The sequence below is a fragment of the Myodes glareolus genome, chromosome 1, assembly GCF_982192425.1.
Source record: "Myodes glareolus chromosome 1, mMyoGla1.1, whole genome shotgun sequence".
Classification (NCBI taxonomy): Eukaryota; Metazoa; Chordata; class Mammalia; order Rodentia; family Cricetidae; genus Myodes; species Myodes glareolus.
The window spans coordinates 39,408,344-39,434,144 of NC_142026.1; the positions used below are offsets into that span (position 1 = coordinate 39,408,344).

The 25,801-nt window shown below is 35.4% G+C and overlaps 1 protein-coding gene across 1 annotated transcript in view; it reads left to right on the forward strand.

The window, feature by feature from the left end:
• Positions 1–25,801, forward strand: part of LOC148123309 (solute carrier organic anion transporter family member 6C1-like) — an 81,037-nt gene that overhangs the window by 1,817 nt on the left and 53,419 nt on the right. Inside the window, exons 2-6 of the mRNA XM_087908165.1 lie at positions 614–874; positions 6,055–6,295; positions 7,326–7,457; positions 15,985–16,103; positions 16,878–16,987. Of these exons, the coding sequence (XP_087764291.1) occupies positions 614–874; positions 6,055–6,295; positions 7,326–7,457; positions 15,985–16,103; positions 16,878–16,987 (863 nt within the window). The remainder of the gene's footprint in view (positions 1–613; positions 875–6,054; positions 6,296–7,325; positions 7,458–15,984; positions 16,104–16,877; positions 16,988–25,801) is intronic.

Here is a 25,801-nt window from a genome sequence, read left to right on the forward strand (position 1 = left end):
TTTTTCTAGCTATTCCCTGTATCAAGTTATTTTTGTTTCACTTAGTATGACTTTTTTTTTTATTCTTAGCATGCTGGATAGTGATTTTAAAGAAATAACGTTGCCATCTATTTAATACACAGGACCATAAAATAATTTACATTGAACACATTTATGTTTTGAAAGATTGAAATGCTCAAAAATGTTAAACCTCAAACACAGAATCCTCTCCAAAGCTACAGAGAAACCCAACCGCACTCCCCCCAAAAAGAAACAAAATCAAAACTGGGTTTCAAATGTCTTTATAGTTTTAATTTAGAAAATATGTAAACATCCCATATATTATTTATTTATTCTACATATCTGATACATAATGCATTTAAAAAGAGGGATGAGATGATAGACCATAGTTTATCTTAATAAGCTACTAATAGAGGTAGTTAAAATAGCTTTTAATATTCAAGTAAATATTTATTTGAGGAAAATGAATTAATTTTTGCGTGTAAGTTTTTCTCATTCACATTATTATAAAATAAATTAAATCAGTTCAATGCTTTTTTGAATGGTTATAGTGGTGATATGTTTGTATATTAAAATCTTTATATTGTCTTTTGTCTTCCTTTTGAATTTTTAGGATCTTTATTTGCCCTTGTTGATTTGAATTTGAAAATAATGGAGAAGGAATTATCTCTGACAGAATCAGAGAGATACGTAATGGATTGCACTGATTATTATGTATCTTTCATGGTAGCAATATTTGTAGCATACTACGGAGGCCAAGGAAACAGGTCAAAATGGGTGGCAGCTTCTGCCTTTATATTAGGAATTTCATCATTTATATTTGCTATTCCTTTCTACAAGTATGAAATTATTAGACAATTTAATGAAGATGAAGGTGAGATTTTTCAAATATATTGTCATATACTAAATATTTAAAATCATTGGTTCTGTAAGGACTATATATTACACATATGCTTATAATATGTATTCTATATTTATAGAACTGACAGTTGGAATGAGAAGATGACTGATAAAAAGAAGGGAATGAAAAACATTTTATTTCTTTGTTTTCTTAACTATATACTGGTCAGAAATGATAGAATCTTCTTTTAATTTTTTTTATTGATTTTATTGAGCTAAACATTTTTTCTGTCCTTCCTCTCCCTTCCTCTCCCCTTCCCTTTAACCCGCTTCCATGGTCTCCATGCTCCCAATTTACTCAGGAGATGTTGTCTTTTTCTACTTCCCATGTAGATTAGATCTGTGCTGCCTCTCTTCGGGTCCTCATTGTTGTCTAGGTTCTCTGGGATTGTGATTTGTGGGCTGGTTTTCATTGCTTTATGTCTAAAAACCACTTATGAGTGAGCACATTGATAGTTGTCTTTCTGGGTCTGGGTAATCTCATTCAAAATGATGTTTTCAAGCTCCATCCATTTTTCTGTGAAATTGAACATGTCATTATTTTTTTCTGCTGTGTAGTACTCTGCTGTGTAAATGTACCACATTTTCTCTATCCATTCTTCAGATGAGGGTCATTTAGGTTGTTTCCAGGTTCTGACATGACAGACAATGCTGATACACACACACACACACACACACACGAGAGAGAGAGAGAGAAAGAGAGAGAGAGAGAGAGAGAGAGATAATGAGAGAGAGAGAGATGAGCACAAGTCCTCCTTGTTGTACGATTGAGCATCCTTTGGATATATACCCAAAATTGGTATTGCTGGGTCTTGTGGAAGGCTGTTTTCTAATTTTCTGAAAAATCGCAATAGTAATATCCAAAGGGGTTTTACAATCTTGCATTCCTACGAGCAGTGCAGGAATGTTTCCTTTACCCCATAATCTCTCCAGCATAAGTTGTCATCAGCATTTTTTACAGGTGTAAGATGAAATCACAGAGTTGCTTTGATTTGCATTTCTCTGATAACCAGAAATGGTAGAATCTTAAGGAACACAAATTTCTTTTTTTTTTTTATAAATCTTAAAATTCTGATCATTGGCAAGAGCATATTCCATGGTTTCAGAGGACTTGAATTTGATTCCCAGTAGGCAGCTAGGAACATCCCATAGTTACAGCTCTAGGGCATTCGACACCCTCTTCTGTCCTCTGCTGGCACTGACTTACACAAACACATACAATTTAAAAATTTAATATAAATCTTTAAAAGGTTGTCACTGCTGGAAAGGAGTCACAGTAGCAAATACCTTTTTCTTCCTCTTGAACCTTGTTCGTGTCATCTACATTTTGTTTTTCTTGGGATTTTTCTATTCTGTTTTCTGCTCCATGATTCCATCTGTTATTTACAGAGATGACTGCAGTCTTCATATTCAACCTGGTGCCTCAACACACATGTTCACCACATCTTGAAATATCTGACAGAAAATTTTTGCACAAATTCATGAAAATACTCATACCACATAGTCACCTTTGCATGGTAGAATTTTCTATGAAGTGACCATCCACACATCTTTCTCAGCAGACATACTGAACTGGGCTTAATGGTGACAGCCACAGGTGTTTTCAGCTTACTCAGAATGAAGGCGCACTTCTTTCACAGGGACGAGATGATAGTGACACCTGCTTTGTCTGATTCTCATAGTTGCTATTTCCCTTCTTTGTAGCTTGTTTCCTGTCTGTCAGCAGAGCACAGTGAAATCACCCAGAACTCCTCCCGTGAGTGCCCTCAGCCTTCTTCTCTCATTGTCCCTTAGGGAACACTCTATTCTAACCTTTAAAAACAATTTAGTTTTTCTCACTGAATCACTAACATGTCCTGTCTTGGATGGAAACTAATGTTATAGAGAAAAATCATCTTAATTTCTGTACATTGAAATGTTCATTGAGCCCACAGTTACATGTTAGTATGCTTCCCTTCTTCCCCCAGTTGAAAAGCAGGAGGTATCCTCTAGTGATGATTCTTGTGCTCCTGTCTCACCCTTTGCTCCATTCCTGATCCCCTCCTCCTGCCCTCTGCAAGCCACCCTTCTCTGTCCCTTCTTACTAATGCCCGAATACGAGCAATCTCTTTAAATCCACTTCAAATTTTGAATCCTTTTCAGTTTTTAGCTTTTAAAATTAAAACAAAATGATATCACTTCCTCCTTTCTTTTTTTCTGTCTTCTTACCCTTGCTACATCTTGCCCCTTGTTTTTGTTTCTCTCCAATTTTTAAAAAAATTCCAACTTTGTCACTTTCAAATTCAAGGTCTCTATTTCTTTGTTATTGTTATACTGTAATTGGGGAAGGAGGGGGGAATCTTTTAAATTTCTTAAAATCTTTTAAATACTAATTTTGTCTTATCTGCTTGAGTGTCATGCATGTATACACATGGACACATGTGTGTGTGTCTGATTTCTGATGAGGCCAGAGAGGCTGTCAAAACCTGGAACTGGAGCTACAGATGGTTGATAGTTTCCAGTTAGATGTTGCAAACAGAATCCAGGTTCTCTGGAAGGACACTCAGAGTACTGAATTGTTGAGCCACCTCCTTAGCACTACATTCCTCTCACTCTTAAAGAATAAATAGTGGGCATGCTACTGATCAGCCCTCTTTATATGAACTGCTGAAATCATCTTGTTTTCATATGTGAGTCTGAGCAGTATCTGTATGATTTCTTGATATTTTTTTACCCATTTCTTTCGGGAAATTTTAACATGACTTTACCCAAATTGTTAAAACAGTTATTTCTGTCTGTTCATCAACATAACTCATGATATTTACTATAATTAAGCTTTGCATGTTACAAAATCAGAACTTTAGTCAGTATTTGTATTATTGAACAAACTCCATTTCTTGTTAGTTTCTCTTCTGAGAATTTCTATGTGTGTTACTTTTATGCTACTTATGCTATTTACAATCTTCAATCTCCTTTAATATAGAATTATTTTTATTGTTAAGAGTAAAAAAGATTGTATTCAAGTATTAGTCAATGGGAAACACAGAACTATGACTCTTAGTAGTAGGTAGACTAGTGAGCTCAACTTTCTAGAGCAAGGCAGAAGTAACTGGTCTCAGGAGATGTGTTATGACTGCAAAGAGCATGAAGGATTTTTTTGACTCTATTTTCCATGAAGTCAAAATAGAGTTTGAATGCTACGTGTATCTTTAGCTCTAAAATTATAGCTAGAGATCATGGAAAAGTGATATTTTGACTATGACTGCAATTTTACTGAGAGTTTGTATGTTGTGAAAGAGAGCACAGATACAGAAGAAACATATAAAGGATAGTTATATAACTTAGTTAACAGGAACATTCTAATAGGATTTTATGTATTATTTGAATCACATACTAAAAATCTGGAAAGATTAGAAGAATACAAAATAAGAATGTCTGACTGTTGTATGCTCAGCCATTAATAATTCTTCCAAGGCACACTGAATACCCAATATGAAGATGCAGGAGAATGAAAGAACTGGATGAGCTTAAGGGTGTGGGAAGTAATATTAAATGCTGGACTTAGGCATGAAATAGTTAGTGAAGTCAAATAGCTCACGGAAGATATGAGTATCTGCACACAAATTATCCAAGATAGTGTGTGCAAACACTATCATGGGAGAGAAATGAGCCTACAAGTTCCCTGTATTCTTGGACATTTATATGTAGCCATATTGTGGAGAATGAGAGAGAGAGTGGGGGGGAAGAGAGAGCAGGAGTGGAGTCCTAGCCAAGGTGCCAGGGCCTCTACAAAAACAAATCTTCACCCATCATCCTGTGACAAATTTTCACACAGCCCATTGAGTCATTTAAAAATGAAGAAGAACATGGATGTAGAAGAGTTGTGTAGTTGGGAAGAGGAAGCCACTCTGTGTGAGTGTGAAGCAGACAGAGAAAAGGGTTGAAATTGATTAGAAACATTATATTTGTGTGCGAAAATGTCATAAAGAAATTGATTGAACACACAATTGAACATATTATTATATTTCAAAAGAAAAGGATGAAAACATTGAATTAAACCACAATATTAGGAACATCTTCCCGTTTTCTGTAGTGTACTAGTCCATAGAAACTAAGTGAAATACCTTTTCTCTAATGTTCTAGGTCATGAATTTCACTTTAATAGTTTTTCTACAGTAACATGTCAAGTTTGTGTTAAATTTCACCCAAGATGATCATAGTGGATATGATTTGAAATCAATTACTTAGCTCCACAAGTCTCCTAGCAAGTATAAACACAAAAATCGTATAATCATTTGAGTAAGAAAATGAAGATTAACATGCCATCCAAAGGTTTCAAAATCTAGTGGGTAGATGACCACAAAGTAACTAAAGAAATTGTTATGATGTCATATTTCCTTTTTTTAAAATGATCCTATGTGTAACTAGATGCTCTGTTGTTGTGAACTAATGTAAACAACTTGCAAGTAGGAAAGATCTATTTTAGCTTTTCAGAGTGTTCCTCCATGGTTGCTAGGCTTCACTGACTCTGAGCCCATGGTCAGGCAGAAAACTGGGGGTGGGCAAGAGAAGTCTGTATACTTCATGTTAGGACACAAGCAGAATGAAGCTGGGAAGGGACTAGGACATGACATTCCCATCAGAGACCAGTGGTCTCTCTCTCTCTCTCTCTCTCTTATACAAACCATTTGAGTATGGATTATAAAAGCTCATGGGTCTGAAATAGAAAATTACTTAGTCAAAGTAGTGCACATGTTTTAAAGATTGCTAACAAAATTAACTCAGATGATGGACTTTGACAAGTATGATCATCCAGGGCATTGCAAGTACTTTTTATTCTGGAGCCAAATGTCAGAAGAACAGTATGCAAAGCACAGACAAAATGAGTGCATATGTATGAATAAATGTGTATGTATATAAGAATATCTATGTACATGCAATCCTGTACATATAACAGTCACATTGCTTCATTCACACTGTGTGTGTCTTTCTCAGTATTCCCACGTTTCCTGTGATTGTGCTAGTTCTCCTGAGAAAATGATAATTGATTGTATGACTACACTCAGTGCACAAAAATTAAGTAAAAGAAAAAGTATGGTGGTAACCACTGCAAGTTTAATTGTTCATTTAATTTTAAATTTGATTCAATAAAATGTATTTCTTATCTTTCAAAAGAGTTGTGTGAAAAAACAAATGCAACGGATTGTGAGACAACTAGAATACCACACAGATCAATATGTATCTATCTCTTCTTCTTCGGCCAGTGTCTCCATGGAATAGCAGGGATGCCTCTGTATATCCTTGGTTTCACTTTCATTTATGAGCATACTCCCACATTCTCTGCTGGCATCAATATAGGCAAGTTGGTTTTTGTAATATGTACGACCCATTTTGAATATACATCAGGTTCCTGTAGGTTTTTAACTGACACAGAAGTACTATTGACTCTGAGATAACACTGTATCAAGTTGTGATGACTTGTGTGCATAACTTCAAAAAATCACACACTGATGTACTTAATTTTGAGATTTAGAATACTAGAGAATCGTCTAACTGTCTCTGAAAAGACATAGGAATAGAAAACACTTGCACATTTATGTGGTAGAAGGAGGGGTTTAGGAAGGGGAGAGGCAGAGAGGGAGAGAGGGGAAGTCTGAGGGAGGGGATAAATAATTGAATACAGAGTCATCTCATCTGCTTACAGTATCTTATGTAAACTCTGTCCTTAAGAAAACATTGATTCATCCCCAAATAATTTACCAAATAATCAGTAATGGAATCTGGTTCTGGTAGGTCAGAATGAAGACGTACTTTCAAAGAGATATTTTGGTGTCATTTTTTAAAATAAAATCTTACTTTGAACTTACGTGGAAAATGTCTCTAGTAAAATATTAAAGAAAGTACAGTCTACTTATGTTCATATTGAATTTAAGTATATTTACTTTTTAAGTATAAAGATTAAATAATAAACAATCAAGTTGACAATTAAATTTTCTGAGTATCCAGTACTTGATTAGATAAGAGAATGTGCACCCAGTTGTATGTCAGGGAGTAGTCTATATGGCTCTCTGACATTGTCCTGAATCTGATAAGCATTCACAATCAGACACTGTGAAATGTCCTTTATAATAAGAACAGTTCTCACACAAGTAAGGTAAAGTCCCAACAGTGCAAAGTGACGGTTCCCAAAGAAGCAGTGACTGTGGCTCAGGACAAGCATCAACTATAAGACTTGCATCAACTCTCACATGAATTTCCCACCAGTCTCATGGACTACTAATTTGGGATTTGTTAGAATTGATATACTTTGAATATCTCGATCTGACCCCTCCTTCACTTTGCCCTACTTCTCCCCCTCTTTTCCTTCCTTCCTCTCTTAAGAAATAAAAATTAGCACGAAAAACTTTCAGATATCACAAATTGCTCAGGTATTTTGTATGACCAAGTTATGAAGCTGTTTGGTGCTGTGTTCATTTTCAAGCTATTGCTGATTCTGCACAAGTTGTTGGATACGCTATAGGTTTTGCAATAGGAACCCATGGTACTAAATCTGCTCAGAATCAAGCTTTGAATGCAGGGTAAGTTATGCTATTTGCTTTTCTATTTATTTAGTTTAATAAGATATAATTGCTTGTAAGTAGTACACATTTAATTAGCAAACGTTTTGGAAAGTGTATGTAATCGTGAGTGATGTACAGTTATAGCATACATTTATATTTTTACTCTTTGAAATGTAACTAAAACCATTACTTAAAAGTTCACTAATTGAGCCTGGATAGACAACTCAGTGGCCAAGTGTCAGCTGTTTTAGCTCCAGGAGATCTAACACCCTAAGATACGTATGCAGGGTAAAACACCAAAGCACATAAAATAAAATAATTTGTAACAAATTTAGAAAACAGTTTACTATTATTTTAAGTTTTGTCTTTGAAAAACATGCCTTATTCACTCAATGCAATACAATAGTAAACATATGATCAGGATAGGTAGAAGTTTTCATCTTATTTATTTTATTATTTAAGGGTTTTTTTTCATACAGTATATTTTGGTCATATTCTTCCCTTACACCAAACTCTTCCCAGATACTTCCCTAGCCATATTAGTTGCTTATGTTCTTTCTTTCTCATTTATTGCAAAAAAATGAAACAACCCCTATATAAAAGCACAAAAGTGAAAATCAAAACAAACAACCAAAGTCTAGCGAGACAAAAATAAATAAATAAACAAAACAAAAATGAAAAAAAGTTTAGAAAAAAAAACTCTTCATTTTTTGTCTGTCTACTACTCCCAGTCATGAGACAAGCTATGGAATGTTGCTGTTATATACAGTCACCCTCTACTGTAGAAAACGTACTGTCCCTTTGCAAATGGCATTTATTGGAAACAGTTTCATAGTTAGGACTGGGACCCTATGTCTTTTTCCCCATCTCAATTCTGAGACCCCCATCTCGGACCAGTGTAGATCTTCTGTGTGTTGTTACAGTACCTGAGTTCATATGTGTATCAGTCCTATTGTGTCTGGAAGATGCTATTTCCATAAATTCATTTATCACTTCCTGCCCTTAAAATCTTTTCACCTCCTCTTCCAAACAGAGTCCTGAGACTTGAAGTGAGGGTTTTGATGTAGACATCCCTTTCAAGACTGAGTGCTTCAAAGTCTCTCACTTTTTCCACATTATCCAGTTGTGGTCCTCTTCCACAAAAAGCTTTTGTGATGTGGGCTGAACAAGTCAATGATTGACAAGTATACAAGAATGTTAGTAGTCCTTCAGCAGAATAATACAATTAGGTTTTACCCTAGGGCCATGACTTATCTTGTCTCAGGTTCTTGGGCATTTTAGCAGTATCATATGTGGGTGCCATCTTATAGAGTGAACCTTAAATCCATTCAAAAAGTTCTTGACTACTCTCAGAAACTTTGTGAAAAGCTTGTACTAATACAACTTAAAGGAATGGTACTGTTGTAGGTCACAAATTTTATAGATTCATGATATTGATAATTATTTTTCTCCTTTGGTAACATGCAAAGTACCTTCCAGTGCCATGAACACATGTCAGTAGGGATGACGTGTCTCTAGTTGAGCACTAGCTCAACTTTTCCATGTTTAATGACATAAATTAAGTGCTGTCTTTAGCAACTGGGCCTGACTGTCCAATTGTGGAGAGAAACCAATAGCCCTGGTAATAACTTGTGGTGTATGGTGGTTTTATTGGCATGCCTTTGGTAAACACACTCAAGAAGTTTTAATTTATTCCTGGGACTTTATGGCCTAACATCTAGTTCGGGCATTGTTTCCCCAATTATTTGATGACTCTATTTTGATTTTTTTCATATATCAAAATATTTTTGGAAGCTTCTAGTGTAGTTGGTTTTTAAATGAGATTTCAAATGACATTTAGTGTTGGATGTTTTGCCATATTTCTTTGTTAATCCGTGTTCATCATTCCCTTCCCTGTTTAACCCTCCCATTCTAGTTTCTTTCTTATCTGCCCATAACACTATGTTGTATTTTCCCTGTCTTGGTACATCCTTTCCTCCCTCCTGATTCCTTAGTAGATACCTAACTTCTGGTTTTTCTTTTTTTTATGAGAAAGTAATTTTATTAAATTATATAAGTTTCCATTTCCGCCCCTCCTCCCAACACCCTCCCACTCCCCCCACTCCCTCTCCTCCTCCCTCTCCATCCCTAAGAGCAGTCAGGGTTTCCTGCCCTGTGGGAAGGTCAAGTTCCTCCCCCCTCCCTCTAGGTCCATATTGTAAAAATACAACTTTTTTATTATCTGTTCATCAGTTTGTGAACATTTAGGCTATTTCTGCCTTCTGGCTACAATGAATACAGTAGTAATGCTCATAGATAAGCACTTATTACTAAGGTCCTTTGGGTATATACCTAAGAGTGATATAATTGGATTAAGGTAGATTGACTTTCAGATTCCTAAGAGAAAATCCATTCTGATTTCCATAATGGCTGTACGAGTGTGCACTGTTGTTGTTGTCTGAGGTTTTCTGTCCTGCCTGGTCCTGCAATCATTTTGTCCCAAAGAAATCACACAGAGGTCTACCTTAGTTATAAGCTGATTGGCCTATCAGCTCAGGCTTCTTATTAACTCTTAAATTAGCCCATTATTCTAATATATGTTAGCCACATGGCTCAGTACCTTTCTCCGCAAGGCAGTCAAATCGTGCTTCTTCTGTGATTCGGGCAGGCCTGCTGACCAAGCTTTCCTTATCCCAGTATTTTTCTGTTCTCCTTGACCCACCTCTACTTCCCATCTGGTTGTCCCACCTATACTTCCTGCCTGGCTACTGGCCAATGAGCATTTATCTAAAATATAATGGACAGAAAACAGACATTATCCCACACCACACTGTAATTAGCCCGTGCTGTAATTTGTTTTGTTTAACCTGACAGTTTGATAGGTATGAGATAAAGTCTCAGAGTAGCTCTTTTTTGCATTTCTCTGATGAATACAATTGCTGAGAATTCTGTGTTTTTCAGCTCTTTGTGTTTCATATTTTGAGACTCTGATTAGATCTGTACTCCATTTTTGAATTGGGTTATTTTCTTGATGATTTAGATCTTTCTATGTTTGTTTTAGTTCTCTATATATTCGTAGGTATTACTATTCTATCAGACATAACTGATAAATATCTTTACTCATTCTTTTGACTATGAGTTTTGCTTGAATGATTGTGTATCCTTTGTCTTATAGAAGCTTCTCAACTTCATGAAGTACCATTTTTATTAAAGTTGGTCTTAGTGACTTTGCTATAAGAGTACTGTTCATAAAGTCTTTTCCTGTATCAGTGAGTTGAAGCATATTTCTTCCTCTCTCTTCTGTGATGGACAGTGTATCTGGTCTCATGTTGAGCTCCTTGGTTCACTTGGAGTTTTGTTTTATTTGGAGTGACAGAAAAGGATCTATTTGCAGTCTTGTAATGCAGTTTCTAGCCAGTATTACCACCGTTGTTTTTGAAGATACTCTTTTCTTCACTATGTATATTTGGTTTCTTAGTAAAAATTCCAGAGTGGGTACCTGTGTGGTTCTTCAATTTGACCCAATTCATTAGTGTGTCTGTGATTTAACCAATACAATGCTGCTTACTATATTACTCTATAACTCTTATAAATTAACAATTGGAGATAGTGATATATTCACCAATTCTTTTACTATTCCAGATCATCTTACTAGGTGTGTGTGTGTGTGTGTGTGTGTGTATGTATTAAATTGAAGATATTTTTTGTTTTTGTTTTCCTTAAGAACTTCTTCTTTAATTTTTTTATTAAAAATTTTCACCTCCTCCCCTCCTCCCATTTTCCTTCCCTCTCCCCACTCCTCCTCTCCCTCCTTCTCCAGTCCAGAGAGCAGTCAGGGCTCCCTGCCCTGTGGGAAGTCCAAGGTTCCCCCCCCCATCCTGGTCTAGGAAGGTGAGTATCCACACAGACTAGACTCCCACAAAGCCAGTTCATGCAATTGAATCAAAATCCAGTGCCATTGTCCTTGGCTTCTCAGTGAGCCCTCATTGTCAGCTACATTCAGAGAGTCTGGTTTGATCACATGCTCCATCAGTCCCAGTCCAGCGGGCCTTGGTGACCTCCCATTAGATCACCCTCACTGTCTCAGTGGGTTTATCTATATGATGGATTACATTGATAGGTTTTCATATGTTGAACCAGACCTGCATCTTTAGGATGAAGCCTATTTGATCGTAATAGATATTTTTTTAATGTGCTCTTGAATTCTTTTGCCAGAATTTTATTGAGAATTTTTGCATTGATATTCATGATTGAGATTGGTCTGCAATTCTCTTTCTTTGTTGGGTCTTTGTGTGGTTTTGGAATCAGGGTGACTGTAGCTTCATAAAAAGAGTTTGACAATGACTCTTCTGATTCTATTATGTGAAACACATTAAGGAGTATAGGTATTAGCTCTTCTTGGAAGTTCTGATAAAATTCTGCATTAAAACCATCAGGTCCTGGGCTTTTTTTGGTTGGGAGGTTTTTTATGAAAGCTTCTATTACCTCACGACTTATAGGTCTATTTAAATGGTTTACCTGGTCTTGATTTAATTTTGGTAAATGGTATTTCTCTAAAAACAAGTCCATTTCTTTTACATTTTCCAACTTTGTAGCATATAAGCTTTTGTAATAATACCTAATGATTCTCTGAGTTTCCTCGGTGTCTGTTATTATGACTCCCTTTTCATTTGTGATCTTGTTGATTTGTGTGGTCTCTCTCTGTCTTTTGATTAGTTTGGATAAAGGTTTGTCAATCTTGTTGACTTTCTCAAAGAATTAGCTCTTTGTTTCGTTGATTCTTTAGATTGTTTTCTGTGTTTCTATTTTGTTGATTTCAGCGCTCAGTTTGATTATTTCCAGTCTTCTACTCCTCCTGGGTGAGTCTGCTTCTTTTTTTTCTAGAGCTTTCAGCTGTGCTGTTAAGTTTCTAATGTGAGCTTTTTCCAATTTTTTTTAAATGTGGGCAATTAGAGCTATCAACTTTCCTCTTTGCATTGCTTTCATAGTGTCCCATAGAATTAGGGATGTTATGTCTTTATTTTCATTGAATTCAAGGAAGACTTTATTTCTTTCTTTATTTCTTCCCTGACCCAGGGGTGGTTCAGTAGTTGACGGTTCAGATTCCATGAGTTTGTAGGCTTTTTGGGGGTAGAATTATTGTTAAATTCTAACTTTATTCCATGGTGATCCGATAAGACACAGGTGGTTACTAATTTTTTTTTGTATCTGTAGAAATTTGCTTTGTTACTGAGTATGTGGTCAATTTTAGAGAAGGTTCCATTAGATGCTGAGAAGAAAGTATATTCTTTCCTATTTGCGTGGAATGTTCTATAGATGTCTGTCAAGTCCATTTGATTCATTACTTCCATTAGTTCTCTTATTTCTCTGTTAGGTTTCTGTCTGATGGACCTGTCCATTGGTGAGAGAGGAGTGTTGAAGTCTCCTACTATTAGTGTGTGTGGTTTGATGTGTGCCTTGAGTTCTAGTAATGTTTCTTTTACATTAGTGGGTGATTTTATATTAGGGATATAGATATTCAGGATTGAGACTTCATCCTGATGAATTGTTCCTCTTATGAGTATGAAATGTCCATCTCCATATCTTCTGATTGATTTTAGTTTGAAGTCAGTTTTGTTGGAAATTAGTATAGCCACCCCTGCTTGTTTCTTAGGTCCATTTGATTGAAAAACCTTTTCCCAACCCTTTACTCTGAGTAGATGTCTGTCTTTGTGGTTGAGGTGTGTTTCTTGTAAACAGCAGAATGTTGAATCCTGTTTTGGCATCCAATCTCTTAGCCTGTGCCTTTTTATAGATGAATTGAGACCATTGATATTAAGTGGTATTAATGACCAGTGGTTGTTACCTCCAGTCATTTTATTTATTTATTTTTGGTAGTAGCGTTTGTGTTTCCCTTCTTTGAGTTGTGCTGGTAAAGGGTCACTGGATGTCTGAATTATTGTGGGCATTGTTGGATTCCTTGGGTTGTGATCTTCCTTCTATTACTTTCTGTAAGACTGGATTTGTGACTACACATTGTTTAAATCTGTTTTTGTCCTAGAATATCTTGTTTTCTCCATTGATGCTGAATGCAAGTTCTGCTAGGTATAGTAGTCTGGGCTTGCATCCATGGTCTCTTAGTGTCTGCAGCACATATATCCAAGACCTTCTGGCTTTCATGGTTTCCATTGAGAAGTCAGGCGTAATTCTGATAGGTTTCCCTTTACATGTTACTTGACCTTTTCCCCTTTCAGCTCTTAATATTCTTTCTTTATTCTGTATGTTTTGTGTTTTGGTTATTATATGGCAAGGGGATATTTTTTTGATCCAGTCTATTCGGTGTTCTGTATGCTTTTGAACCTTTATAGGAATATCCTTCTTTAGGTTGGGAAAGTTTTCTTCTATAATTTCGTTGAATATATTTTCTGGGCCTTCGAGCTGTAATTCTTCTCCTTCTTCTACCCCTATTATTTTTAGGTTTGGTCTTTTTATTGTGTCCCAGATTTCCTGGATGTTTTTTGATGAGAATTTGTTGGATTTGCTGTATTTTTGATCAGTGCGTTTATTTTCTCTATTGTGTCTTCAGCATCTGAGATTCGTTCTTCTATCTCTTGTACTCTGTTGGTTATGCTTGTCTCTGTAGTCTCTGTTTGTTTACCTAGATTTTCCATATCCAGCTGGCCCTCAATTTGTGTTTTCTTCATTGCCTCCATTTCAGTTTTCAAGTCTTGAACTGTTTTCATTATCTGTTTGATTGGTTTTTTTCTTGGTTTCCTACGGTATCTTTTAGAAATTTTTTCATTTTTTCAAACTTTTTGTTATTCTCATCCATTTCATTAAGGGAGTTTTTCACATCCTCTTTAAGGGACTCTATCACTTTCATAATGTCTATTTTTTCTACTTCTTCTTGATTAGGGTGTTCAAGTCTTCCTATTGTATGTTTGCTAGGTTCTGGTGTTATCATATTGTTTTTCAGATTGTTGGAGGAATTTTTGCATTGCTGCTGCTCACCCATCTCTTCCTTCTTATGTTCTCTGATGGATCTTCTGGTACAGGATCAGGGACCCTTGTTGGCCAGGGACCTTGCAGACAAAAGGACTAGCTTGGGTACAGGATTAGTGAAACAAAGGAATTCTTGCCCGGTTGCACTCATCACCCTGTCCCAGAGCCTCAGCCCCAAAACAGGCTGAGTTGGAGGATCTTATGAGCCAGAAGGGAAGGGGTGCCTGAGAGTAAGCTGGGATGGGATAGGAAGAGAGAGGCAGTAGCTGGGTATAAAGGAGTGTGCCACCACCGACTGGCTTAAAATCATATTTTTTTAATATTTGAAATTTTATTGTCTATAAGCACACACACATATGCACACATGCACATACACACACACATACACACACACACACACACACACACAAACACACACACACTTTGGAGCTAAAGAGGAAGGTTGGCAGTAGCCATCACCTGATTTTCCTTCCAAGAACCTGAATTGGGTTCCCACCAACCACATGTTGACTCACATCTATCTGTGACTCCAAGCCCAGGGTGTCTAACAGTCTGTTCTGAACTCTACATGTGGCATAATACATAGAATGTAGGCAAAACACTCATATACATAACATAAAATAAAGTGTATATAACAAGAGATTTAAAAATAATAATAATGATTTAAAATAAACAAGTATTCTTCTAGATATATTTGGCATTCTGAAAATAATCAAAGCACTTATCTTTCAACTAAATTCAAGTGTCAAATTTCTTTCCATGAAAGAAAACAGCATGATATGTCATTTTCTCTAGTCTTCTTAGTGTTGTTCAAAGAAGTTTTATTATAGTCATTATTAAATATATATCAGAAAATGAGTGCAAGGGATTTTCCAACAGGTTGCATAGTGAAATCATTACAGTTTTGAATTTTCAAATCACTTATTTATAAAAAGAAGTATTTTTGCTGTCAACAATGTATCTTATAAATATGATCACTCTGTCAAAGATATTGCTTACATTTAATAGTCTGTTGTATGTTTTGCTTTGTCTGAGGCCTCTGCTCCTCTGGTACACAATCACACACAGTATGAAACAACTGTGTAATATGTGACATGTTTTTAACAAAACATACGAGTGGATTCTAAATGCTAAGTAACACAATACTTCTGGATATTACAAGCACCATGGAGCCAGGGTTATGAAGAAAGAGATTTCAGATGATATGTGACTCTAAGGGTCAGGTGCCATGTACAAGAGAAGCTGCCCCAGAGGTCCAAGTGTAATGTTTAAAGGAGCAGGATAAAGAGGAAAGACTTGTCTCCCAGGGGCTCCTGTTAATGGAGATAATTTTGAATCGGAGCAAACAGGAACTTCTGCAACCCGAGGAGTGTCACTGAAAAGGAAGATGGGAAAGTTAGGCTCTGATGGGGGCAAACACACCACACGACTGAACATTAGCACCTGACCCATATCAGCAAAACCCAAAAATTAATTGTGACAAATTACAAATGAATGCAAATTAACTGGGAATTCTCTTGCTACTATGATCTGTTTTTTTTAAAAAATAACCCTAATAGAAATTTCCCACTTTTCTCTGTTCAAGTGCAAATGCGAACAACTTTCGGCAATGGCAGAAAGGTTGGTGGAGTGCTTATATCTTATTTGCTGTGCTGTCATGGTGTCTATTTCCCCTGTTCCTGTGCTTTCCACCTAGGCTACCTGGTGAGTATAAGAATATTAGAGTAATCCTGACCCCTTGGATCCCATTCTCGAAGCATAGATAAACTCCATTTACGTATTAATATTTTTCTCCTACTAATATTGCTCTGTAATACAGTAGTATCACAGTGTTTTTTATCAGCACAATCAGTATCACATGCAAATATTATATTTGTGTGCTATATTTTTATGAGCATATATTGTATCACTCATTATTTCCTTTTAAAAACCCTTTATATTTGTGTCTTTTCAAAGTGAAGTATATTCGAATCTATTTGCCTAGTGTTTTAGTCAGCATTCGCTAGAGTAATAGAACTTTCTATATAGAATGAATCCCTCTCTCTTGATACACACACACACACACACACACACACACACACACACACATACACACACACACACCATAACTATGCATTTTATGGCTGTGTCATCAAATGTCAATTATTGAATATGGCTATTGAACTTCACATTAAATTAAGAATTAATTAATTCAGCCATAGGAAACACACTTCCAGCAGTAAAAAGACAGACATAGTGGTTGACTGCAGAATTGGGCAGTGCAGATGTAGGAAACTTTTATAACCAAGAAATTGTCTTTTGTGAAATACTACTGTAGAAGAATTTGCATTCTAAAATATACGTTGGTTTTAGTTCGTTTAAAATAATTCACATTTCTTTCCACGACAAATTGGGATTATTGTAACATAGACAAATGCGTGGTGTATATTTTCTTATGGATTTGGGCATATCAAAAGACTGTTTGTTTGTGACCTATAGGTGCACACAAGCTAATGCTTGAGAAAGAGAAGGAACATCTCTCCTTTGACAAGAGACTTAAAAATAAGGAATTTGGACCTAGTTTGAAGGATTTATTTCAGGCTGTTAAGGTAAAGTAAAATATCTTTGTTAACAAGCCTGCTAAGTTGACTTGTTTAATTTTCTTATAGAGTTAAGAAAATGGCAAACTCTTTAAACTTATGTGAAAGTTTCAGGGCCTTTTAATTAAATTGTTCATTTTCCTTGTGATGAAAAGGAAGACCCACTTTTTGGCATTGGTGGGGACCTGTCTAGTGTTTGAGACTGATTATGCCCAACTGTAATTTTGATTTTTAAATTGATTTTATAATATTTTGTGCTATTCCCTTTGGATAAATAAATAAGGCATTTTTAAAAAGGTCATGAATTGGAAGAATTCTGTTGTAAACACATATTTTCTACATACAAAAAAGTCTCACTACTGAATACAAAATCCTGCATTTCTTTAGATGTTAAACAGGACAACTACTAACAGGTACGGGGATGCAGATGAAGCCCCTTCTAACACTATAACTCTATTGTCAGTGTCTTTATTCTATTTATAACATTCTTTCTGGCATATAGATTGCATGGTTGTAATATTCACATAAGGATTTCATTCATTTTCAGTGTATTTTACACTCTGAATTAAACTTCCAATGGCTTCAAAATAACATCAATTGAATTTTCCTAAGTCACATGACAATTGTATCTCTGTATTCCCTATTTCTCATTATTTTCTCTTTCCTGGAGATATCTGCTGTTTCATTGCTCATTGTTCTACTCAAAACATTCTATTCCTGTGAAAAAATATTTTTATTTTAAAATTACAACATAACATGGCCTTTCCCCATTTCCCTTTCTTCCCTCCTTCCCTTTCTGTGTATCCCCATATAACTTGATACTTTATTAAGTAGTGTAAAGAACTACTACAGTCAATTAAGGAACTTGAGAACAAAGGAAATAACCTTCATCAGGAAAGAGGCTCTTATTCCTCTTAAAGTACTTAATAACTATTTGTTTTACTCCCACTCCCTTCCTCTATACATAACCCACTCTGAGTCTATGAATTGTATCTTGGTTATTATTTATTTAATGGCTAATATCTATATTTGTATACAGATACCTATCATATTAATCTTTTGGGGTTTGGGCTACCTTGCTCAGGATAAGTTTTTTCCTAGTTCCATCCACTTGTCTGCAAATTCGTGATGTCATTGTTTTTAACAGCTGAATAATACTCCCTTGTGTAAATGTGCCACCTGTTCTTCATCTGTCTTCTTTTTAGGGATATCTAAGTTAGTCTCAGTTTCTGGCTATTATGAATGAAGCTTTAATGAGCATGGTTGAGCAAGTGTCTTGTGGTAGGATAAAACATTCTTTGGGTGTGCCCAAGAAGTGGTTTAGCTAGATCTTGAGATAAATAGATTACCAACTTTCTGAGGAGTAGCTGTATTAATTTCCACAGTGGCTGTATTAGTTTGCACTCACACCAGCAATGAAGGAGTGTTCCCCTCACTCCACATCTTCCCCAGCATGAGCTGTCACTTATGTTTTGATTTGAGCCATTCTGACAGGTTCAGATAAAATCTCAGAATCATTATGATCTGCAATTTCCAGATGCCTAAGGATGATGAACACTTATTTGTTTTACAGCCATCAGAGCTTTCTCTTTAGAAAATTATTTCTTTGTATCTGTACCCCATTTTTTAGTTGGATCTTTTCTTTTAGTATCTAGTTCCTTGATTTTTTCATACAGTTTGGAAGTTAGTCCTCTATCGGATGTGGAGTTGATAAGTACTATTTCCTGTTGTGTAGCCTGTTGCTTTACCTGAACGTCTGTAGACTCTGCCTTACAGAAGTTATTCAGTTTATTGAGATACCATTTATTAATTGTTGATCTTAGTACCTACCCTATTTATTTTATGTTGAGAAAACCTTCTTCTGTGTCAGTTCAAGGTTGTTTTCTCCCTTTTCTTCTATCAGGGTTGGTGTATCTATTTTTATGTTGAGCTCTTTGATCCATTTAGAGTTGAGTTTTTTGCTGAGTGATAACTATAGATCTGTTTGCTTTCTTCTACATACCAACATCCAATTTGACCAGTACCATTTCTTGAAGATGCTATCTTTTTTCTGCTGTGTATTTTTGGCTTCGCAATAAGAAATCTATTGTCCATGGCTATGTGGATTTATTTCTGGGTCTTCAATTCAATCCCCTTTATCAACATGACTGTTTTTATTACAGTACCATGCTTTCTTTATTATTAAAACTTGAAATAGGGATAGGTAATATAACTAGCAGTCCTTTCATTGTTCTGAATTTATTTATCATTCCTGAGTTATTTCTTAGTTTTGTTAACATATAAAGTTGAGATTTTTCTGTCAAGATCTATATTGTATTTTCAAGGGGGATTGCATTAAGTTTGTAGATTGCTGTTCGTAGAGTTGACATTTTTACTGTATTAATCCTCCTCACCCACAAGCATGAGATATCTTTCCAGTGTCTGATCTCTTTTTCAGTTTCTTTCTTAAGCATCTAAAAATTTTGATTATAAATGTAATTCAGTTGCTTGGTTAGAGTTATCACAAGATATTTTATATTGTTTGTGGCTATTGTGGGAGGCAATGTATTCCTAATCTCTTTCCCAGTCCACTTGCATAAATATATAGGAGTGCTACTGATTTTTGTGAGTGAATTTTGTATCCAGATACTTTGCTGAAAGTGTTTATTATCTGTTGGAGTTGCCTGGTGGAATTTTTGGACACACACACATACCCCCATAATGTGTGTGTGTGTGTGTGTGTGTGTGTGTTTGTGTGTGTGTGAGAGAGAGAGAGAGAGAGACTCCAAAAATATACTATATTTATAAATAAACTATTATATCAACTGCCAATAAAGATATTTTGACTTCTTCCTTTATGAATGTATCACCTTGGTCTCCTTCAGTTGTCTTACTAATACTAATAGCTAATACTTGAATTTCTAAATTGAATAGATGTGAGAAAATGGACACCCTTGTCTTCTTGATTTTTGGTGGATTGATTTAAGTCTCTCTTAATGTTATATGATGTTGGCTATGGGCTTACTGTAAAATCCCTTCATTATCTTTAGATATTTCCCTTGTATTTATAATTTCTTTAGGAATTTTATCATTAAGGGTTTTGGATTTTGTCAAAGGCCTTTTCTGCACCCACAGAGATGATCATATGGTTTTTTCTTTCAGATTACTTATATGGTGGATTATATTTATTCATTTTTGTAATTGGAACCATCCTTGCAATCAGTGATGAAACTTACTTAATCTTAGTGGATATTTTTAAATCTGTTCTAGAATTTGGTTTGCAAGTAAATATTGAGTATTTTGCATCTATATACATAAGTGAAATTGGTCTGTAAGACTTTCCTTGCTGGATATTTATTTGATTTTGGTATCAGGGTATCTGTGTCCTCAAAAAATGAGTTGAGAAATGCATGTTTTTGTTTCTTCTGTTTCTATTTTGTGGGATAATTTGAGGAGTATTGGCATCAACTGTTCTTCGAAAGTCTGGTAGAATTCTGCATTAAAAATATCTGGCCCTGTAATTTCTCTAGATGGAAAACTCTTGATGAGTGCTTGTCTTTCACTAGTGTTATGGATATCTTTAAATTGCTTATCCAATCTTGGTTTAACTTTAGTATACGATACATTTTTGGAAAACTATCCATTTCTGTTAGATTTCCCAATTTGGTGGAGTACAGTTTTTTTAGTACATGGTTTTTTAATTCTCTGGATGTCCTTGTTGTCTCTTGTTATGCCTGCATTTCTATTTCATTTTTTCCGTTTCTTTAAAACTTCATATAGATTATTTGTAAATTTTATATCATGCACTTCAATCTTACTTATCATCCCATCCCTCCATAACTGCCCTCTGCCTTTAAAACCTTCCCTCTCCCAAAAAACCAAACAATAGAAATGATAAATAAATAGAGAGCGAGAGAGAGAGAGAGAGAGAGAGAGAGAGAGAGAGAGAGAGAGAGAGAGAGAGAGAAGTTAAACAAAACAGAAGCATCTCTCTGTGGACGCTTCAGTATGTCATGATGTGACACCCAAAACAGCTTTATTTGCAAATGTTCATTGTAAGGAATCATTGAGGACAATGCTGTACTATCATTACTAGATCCTTACCAGAACTTCTTTTGGGTAACTAGTTGTTACCCTGTGTCATGGAGATACTTCAGCTTTGGTTCTGTAGGACCAGACGCTTCACATGTTACAACACTTCTTAGATGGCATAGATATTGGGGTTGGCTAACTCAGAGCCCTGGATCTGGGCTTGAGCGGTAGCTGAGTTGATGAGCCTGCCTGCTCTCCCAAACCCTCAACTTCAGGGTCAGCTCTCTTGCTTTGTGTAGGTGGGAGGGGCCAGCTCTCCTGCAGGACTATGGACCCAGACATGTCATTTGGTGGCAGCACAGGCGGGTCATCTTCAGGGCCTCAGGTGACAGTGTTGCCTACTCACATTTTCTGTTCCTTGCCACCTTTGCATGTTCTGTCTCTCTTCAGAGTAAAAAAAAAAAACATTCCACTTATCTTTCTCTATCATCTGTCTACCATGTACTTTGTCATCTTAGTGGGCATCTCAGGGGCTTCTGTCCCATCCTCATATCTTGGCTGGGGAAAGTAGAGGGGTGCTCTCAAGTGTTTTTCAAATCCATGTTGCTATTGACAGGGTTATTTCTGGAGTCCTCTACCCATCTAAGCACAGCAGCACCTGGCATGACGTCGAGTGTACTCTTCCTGCCGAAGTCCAGCAGCACTGAGTGGGACTCTTAGCCATCTCCATTTTTTATTTTGTTGATTTGGATGATTTCTGTCTATGTTTTAGCTTGAATGAGGATTTGTCTATCTTATTTTGCTTATCAAAGAATCAACTCTTTGTCTCATTCTTTGTATTGCTCTCTTTGTTTTTATTTCATAGAATACAGTCCACAGTTTGATTCTTTCTTGGTCATGGTTTCTCCTTTCTGTCTAGAGCTTTTTGGTATGCCACTGAGTTGCTAGTGATCTCTCTATTAAAAATAGAGATCTCTCCATTTTTGTTAAATGTAGGCACTTTGTGCTATGAACCTGCCTCTTAGAACTGTTTTCATTATAGTCCTTTAATTCACATATGCGATATATTCATTTTCAAAGAATTCCACGTAGTGTTTAAGTTCTTTATTTCTATCTTGACCCATTTTTTTATTCAGTAGATCGTTGGTTGGTTAGTTCCCAGAGGTTTGTAATTTTTCTTTTATTTCTGTTGTTGGTGATTTCCAGTTTTAATCTGTGGCAGTCTTATGGGATGCAGGGAGTTACTTCAATTTTATTGTATCTATGATGACTTGTTTCATGTCTGAGTATGTGATCAACTTTGCAGAAAGTTCCATGGGGTGCAATGAAGAAGGTTTGTTGTTTTGTGTTTGGGTTTAGTGTGCTATAAATACAGTAGATTTATGACACCTATTAGCACCAGCATTTCTCTGTTTATGGTTTGTCTGTTTACTATTTATTGCTGAACATGGCATATTGAAGTTTCCTATTATCAGTGTGTGAGGGTCAATATGTGATCTGAACTGCAGTAGGGTTTCTTAAACAAAAGTGGCACATAGACATTTAGAATTAAATGTCATTTTGCTGAATTTTTCCCTTGATGAATATGTAGTGTCTCTTCTCATTTCTTCTGTTTAGTTCTGATTTAAAGTCTATTTTACTACATATTAAAATAACAATACCAACTTGCTTCTTAGATCCATTTGATTTGAACACCTTTTACCAATCCTTTATCCTGAGGTGATCTCTATCCTTGATGTTTCTTTGACTTGGCAGGTTAAATCCTATTTTCATGTCCATTCTCTTATCCTGTATCTTTTTATTGGGAATGAAAGACATTCCTATTACTTTGATGTGGTTGTTCTTGGTGATGATGGTGGTGATGATGGTGGTGGTGGTGCTGGTGGTATGTGTGTGTGTGTGTGCATGTGTGTGTGCATGTGTGTATGCTCCCCGTTTTTTTGGTTTTGCTTGTGTGAGATTATTTATTCCCTACTTTTTCATATGTGTAATTAACTTCTTAGGCTGGGGATTTATTTTTGGTCCCCTCTTTAGGTCAGATTTGTAGATGTTGTTTAATTTGGTCTATCATGGAATATCTTTTTTGGGGATCTAAGTTTATTGAAAGTTTTCCTGGGTAAAGTAGTCTGAGCTGGTATCTATGGTAACTTAGAGTCTGCAGTTTATTTGCCCAGGCGATTCTAGTTTTTATAATTTTTTGGTATAATTCTAATGGATCTGATTTCATATGTCATTTGGTCTTTTCACCTTGCTGCTTTTAATATTCTTTCTATGTTTTGTATGTTTAGTGTTTTGACTATTAAATATTTAGGGGACTTTCTTTTTGTTCCAATCTATGGAGTTTTGTATGCTTCTTATACCTATATAGGCATTTCCTTCTTTATTTTATGATTTTGCTGAAAATATTTTCTTGGTATTTAAGCTGGATTTCTACTCCTTCCTCTATTACTATTATTCTCCTCATATTTTATCATTTCATAATGTGTCATATTCCCTGCAATTTTCATATGAGAAGTTTTTTAGATTTAATATTTTCATATATATTTCTGCTCTTGATTAAGGTATTGTTTTTGCACAGGTCATTTAAAAAATATAGCATATAACTAAGAAACATAGGTTAATAAATAATCATCTATAATAGTCAAGCTTGTAGTGATATTATGTTTTCTCTTACATAAAGATAAATTTCAGCTAGATAGATAATCTTCAAACCTATCAAAGACCTATGGAATATGGCATTAATGTGTTTTAAGAATTTAAAACTTTTCACAACAATCAGACACATCTGCTCCTGGCAACACCACTCTACTTCAAGAGGAAGATGGGCATGAGAGAGGCTTCTCATAGAGCTTATTAGTCATTTGAACAAGAACCTGCTCTTGCCTGGACTGTTTGATACAGTGCTGTATGAACTGTCCACATAGGGACCACAGAAAAATGACTGCTGACCTTGCCTAAAGATGAGATCATCCTTCAGATTCCTGCTTCAGGAAGGAATCTGCCAGGAATTTTGCAGGACACAGGAGAAAACAACTGATTAACTTTGCCAATATAAAACGTAAGAGATCTTCAAATTTACTGCTTCATGGAAAAGTTTGTCAGATACTATGGGCCTGTTGGCTGGAGATGAGTGTTACAATGTTACAAAAGAACTTTGGGTGGCTGTCTAGACAGCAAGATGTGTCTGTCATTTCTAGAGTTTTGGAAGCTGCTTACAATGCATTTCCTGTTAACTTAGGTAATATTATATCCTTCTGGTGTCTTTGATGGAATTTAAGAATAGATAGTTATAATTATAATTTTTCTTAGTTGTGATAAAAGAAAAAGTTGGTATAAATGCTGTAACTGCAATTCTTGCTTGATACATGCTTTGTTATATATAATTTTACTATGTTAAAGTCAAAATCTTTCATATTTCCATGTGAATTTTAAGATTTTTTATTTTTGTGAAGAACTGAGTTAACATTTTTATCTGTAGTTTGAATTAACTTTGTAATGGTAAATGTGAACAGGACCTAGGGCTCTAGCATGAACATGCTATGACTTTTGCTGTTAGTTGAGATCCTTCAAATCTAAGTGGATATATTACAGAAGTTTTATTTTCACCTATTCCAATTTTCCAATGCTTATTTTTTATTAAATAATACACCGTTTGTAATGCTTGATCATACTACATCAAAAATCATTTTTTAAAATCACATTATTTTGTTTAGACTACTCTTGAGTATTTAACCTCTTTTTGGGTCTTTGGAGTTGAGGGTTTTAGGAATGCAATACCACAGCTGGCCCATTTAATATTAATTATTATCAAATATTACATGCACATATTTTAACAATGCAGAATCTAAACAACTATAACTACTTTACATTGTTAAATGTTAAGCTGAAATTATTAACAATATTTAGTATAATTTAAGAATTGGTATTTTAAAGTCGGTTATCATTAAAAATTCTTTGATAAAATGAGTTAACTATCTATGTTAATGGGGATCATTATGGTATCTCCCATACTGAAGATAGCAGACACTGACTAAATCATAATAATTAGTGTCCCTTCATCTCACCCTTATAAATTTTTTTGTATTGTAGTATTTAAGGCATTCTTTTGAAAATCTATTTAGAATTTTACAACAGAATATTGAAGACCATGGTCATCCTACTCTATAAAAAAATATGAAAGCTCATTCAATCTTGCATGGCTTTGTGCCACCTTTATTCTTCCCCAATCAATTTTCTAACCTCCCCCCAATTATAACATATTCTCCATGCAGACAAACTGTTTCTTACAGTACAGAATATTTTGTGTTTGTCTTCCTGTTTCTAACTTAATCTACTTCACATCCCAAGAAGCTACCAACTAACTGAACTTGTTGGGGAGCAATTCATGTCTATACCATAACATCATTCTCACTGGGAATAGAGATATCTTATTGTAGCTTTTATTTGCATTTTCATGATGATTAATTTTTTTACATTTTTATGTTTCTCAGATGTTTTATTTCTTTTGATTCATATTCTGATCATTAGTTCATTTTTAAATTGGGTTACTTTGTGTTGTTAAATTCCTTCAGAATTTTTCCCATTTTGAATATTGATTCTTGGACAGAAGAATGTGTGGCAAGCATTTCCTCCCATTCTACAGGTTACATTTTCATTCCAGTGATTGTTTTCTATCCTGCAAAGCAGCCTCTAGTTTTTTAAATATTGCTCGACTATGTTGCTTCTGTTTTCTTTACCTTTGGAGTCATAGATGAAAAATAGCATCATCACTCATACTGATGTAGTGTAGCCTTTATGTTCCGACTTAGTAGA